The following is a 2,615-nucleotide window of genomic DNA, read 5'->3' as shown; positions in this document are numbered from 1 at the left end:
CCGTCGTCGTCGTCACGGGTGTCGTCACTGGCGTCTTGAGCCGACTTTGACGTTTGGCCGGCGTCTTGGCCGGACTTGAAGTCATCGAGGACGTCGGTGCGCCGACCGTCGCGAGGTACTGCATGAGAAACTTGGTGTTCTCTGTCTTGCCGGCGCCCGACTCGCCCGAGACCAAGATCGACTGGTTCTTCTTCTCGTCGCGCATGCAGCGGTACGCCATCGACGCGATCGCAAACACGTGCGGCGGCGCGTCGCTGTCCATGGCCTCGTATGCGCGGACGTGCTGCATCGAGTACATGTTGATGGGCCGGAACGGGTTGAACGCAAGCAGAATGTCGCCAATGTACGTGTAGATGAGGTCGTGCTCGAAGCGGTTCGCGACCGCAAAGAGCAGCTCGGGCTCGTGCAAGTACTGGAGCTGGATCAAGTTGGGCACGTTCGTAAAGTCGTCGACGTCGTTGCGCAGCTGGATGCAGGCTGCGTCGTCGGCGCCAATCGCGGCCTCGCCTACGCGCCACTAAGAGCATCAGCCATCGACGGTGCGCCATGCCTCTAGCCGCCTACGGATCTCGAGGACGTCGGTGCTTTGCTCGATGCGGACGCGGATCGCGCCGTCGCGGCAGTCGTCTACGGTACCGGCGACCCATATTTCCGTCTTGTGGGCGACCCAGACGCGGGCGCCGACCTCCATGCTGCTGCTGCTGATGGGGCGGCTGCAAGTTGTCAAGTAACAGACAGAGCAACTCGATATTCGATATTGCTCGATCCGGCCATATTGACGTTTGTATGGGGCATGAATATTTCGAAACCCCAAAAGATCCAATACAAATTTCAAGATATAATGCAGAAAGGCCACGTCTATTTTTAATCGCGGAGTATACAAACCACTATAGAACACAATAAAAATACAAAGTAGCCACAAGTGACCGAGGACTCCCTCACTTCAACGAGGTTGGCGTCAGGCGCCATCATCTCAAGGCGCTTCTTCTTTCTTGGCACGGGCAAGGACGACGACGACGCGAGTAGCCGCGATGCTGGCGTGTGGTGCGACAGCAGTGGCGGCAGCCGCAGCAAAAAATCCCTAAAAATCAACCGCCGCGTGCGACAGCAAGGCCATTTCTCGAGGGCGAGAAGGTGGCGAGGTCGAGGACGGTGTTGTTCTTGCTGCCGACGTGACGCATAAGGCCATCCTGAGATATCACGTGCACAGATATACGCGTTCTTATCGTCTTATCGCCAGTCGAGAATCGAAGCGTCGCCGTCCACCTCCCACCGTGCGGCCAAGCAGCCTTAACCAACGCATGCAAGCCCTCATAGGAACGACCACGCGTAGTACTCGCCGTTGTACGCTTATGCGGATGCAAGGGGTGTCGGTTGCCAGCTGGACACGCTGCAACGTTGGCGTCAAGTGGACGGTCGGCGGGAGTATCATCTTCTCGGTACGGTCGACTGCGCAGGTGCGACCAACTCTGTTGCGCAGCCGCGAACTCCAACGCGGTTGACGACTTCTGAAGTAGCCACTTTTTCCAAAGAAATCCGACGCGCTATACGTGGCAGCCTCCCGTGCGCGTATGGCCAAACAGGATGCGACTATCCGGTTAATCAAGTGGCAGCGTATCCGGATCGCCAGCCAGGACATCCGTTTCGTAGATGAATGGCGAAGTGCTGGTGGGCATCCTCGGCGGCGTCGGGCCCGCGGCCGGGCTCGTCCTGCACCAGGAGATCCTCCGCAACACGCTGAACGACGGGACCGACCAAGGCCATCTCGACGTCGTGCATATCTCGCGCTCGTCCGACATGGCGGCGCGGCCGGCGTACCTTGCGCAGCTTGAAGCGGGCGAGACCACGGCCGACGACGACCATAATGCGATCGAGAACCCTGCGTACGGCATGGCGCGCAGCTTGAGCATGCTCGTGCTCGCGGCTGAAGCGCGGTCGGCGCGCCTCATCGTCGGTGTGCCCTGCAACACGTTCCATGCGTCGCCGATCTGGGACACGTTTGCTGCGCTCGTCGCCGCCGAGCACGCCGACCACGTGACCTTGCTGCACATGCTGGACGAAGCCGTCGCGATGATCGGCAGGCTCGCGCCCCACGCCACGACCATTGGCGTAATGTCAACGACCGGGTCGCGCCGCGCACGCATCTTCCACGACCGGCTGGAACCCGCGGGCTACACGGTGGTTCAAGTCCCCGACCATGTCCAGGACGCGCTCAACGACTCGATCTACAACACCGAGTGGGGCATCAAGAGCACGTCGCCGAGCATCCACCCGCGCGCTGTGCAAAACTTTCAAAGCTACGCCAAGCTGCTCGCGCACATGGGCGCGCAGGTCGCGATCCTCGGCTGCACAGAGATCCCACTCGCGCTCACAGGCTCGGAGATCTATGGCATGCTTCTCGTAGATCCGATGGTCGCGCTTGCACGGGCCATGGTACGGTCGGCCGCCCCCGCCAAACTCGTGCCCCTCGACATCAAGCTGCCGAGAGATGTCCATCTTGGCAAGCCAAAGCGCACGCTGAGTGTACGAAGCGACTCGGTCGACCTCACGGACGCGTGCGAGACGCTCGTCGATGGCGACGACGACTCGAGCGATGAAGGCATCATTACGGCCGA

At 60.7% G+C, this 2,615-nt stretch overlaps 2 protein-coding genes across 2 annotated transcripts in view; one reads left to right on the top strand and one right to left on the bottom strand.

Moving 5' to 3' along the window:
• The window catches only part of SDRG_05156, a 4,287-nt gene extending 3,544 nt beyond the window's left edge, over positions 1-743 (bottom strand). Inside the window, exons 1-2 of the mRNA XM_008610855.1 lie at positions 565-743; positions 17-507 (exon numbers count right to left, since the gene is read on the bottom strand). Of these exons, the coding sequence (XP_008609077.1) occupies positions 17-507; positions 565-691 (618 nt within the window). The 5' untranslated portion in view covers positions 692-743. The remainder of the gene's footprint in view (positions 1-16; positions 508-564) is intronic.
• Positions 744-1,650: 907 nt separating this feature from the next.
• On the top strand, positions 1,651-2,597 carry SDRG_05155 (hypothetical protein; the record flags this gene model as incomplete). The annotated part of the gene is made up of 2 exons (XM_008610854.1): positions 1,651-2,568; positions 2,592-2,597. The coding sequence occupies 2 exons, from the start codon at positions 1,651-1,653 to the stop codon at positions 2,595-2,597; spliced, it is 924 nt and encodes a 307-aa protein (XP_008609076.1).
• Between the last annotated feature and the right edge of the window lie 18 nt (positions 2,598-2,615).

This window comes from Saprolegnia diclina (assembly GCF_000281045.1).
Source record: "Saprolegnia diclina VS20 unplaced genomic scaffold supercont1.13, whole genome shotgun sequence".
NCBI classification, from domain to species: domain Eukaryota; phylum Oomycota; class Saprolegniomycetes; order Saprolegniales; family Saprolegniaceae; genus Saprolegnia; species Saprolegnia diclina.
Note: the sequence above shows the minus strand (reverse complement) of the source record. Positions and strands in the feature narration are given on the sequence as shown.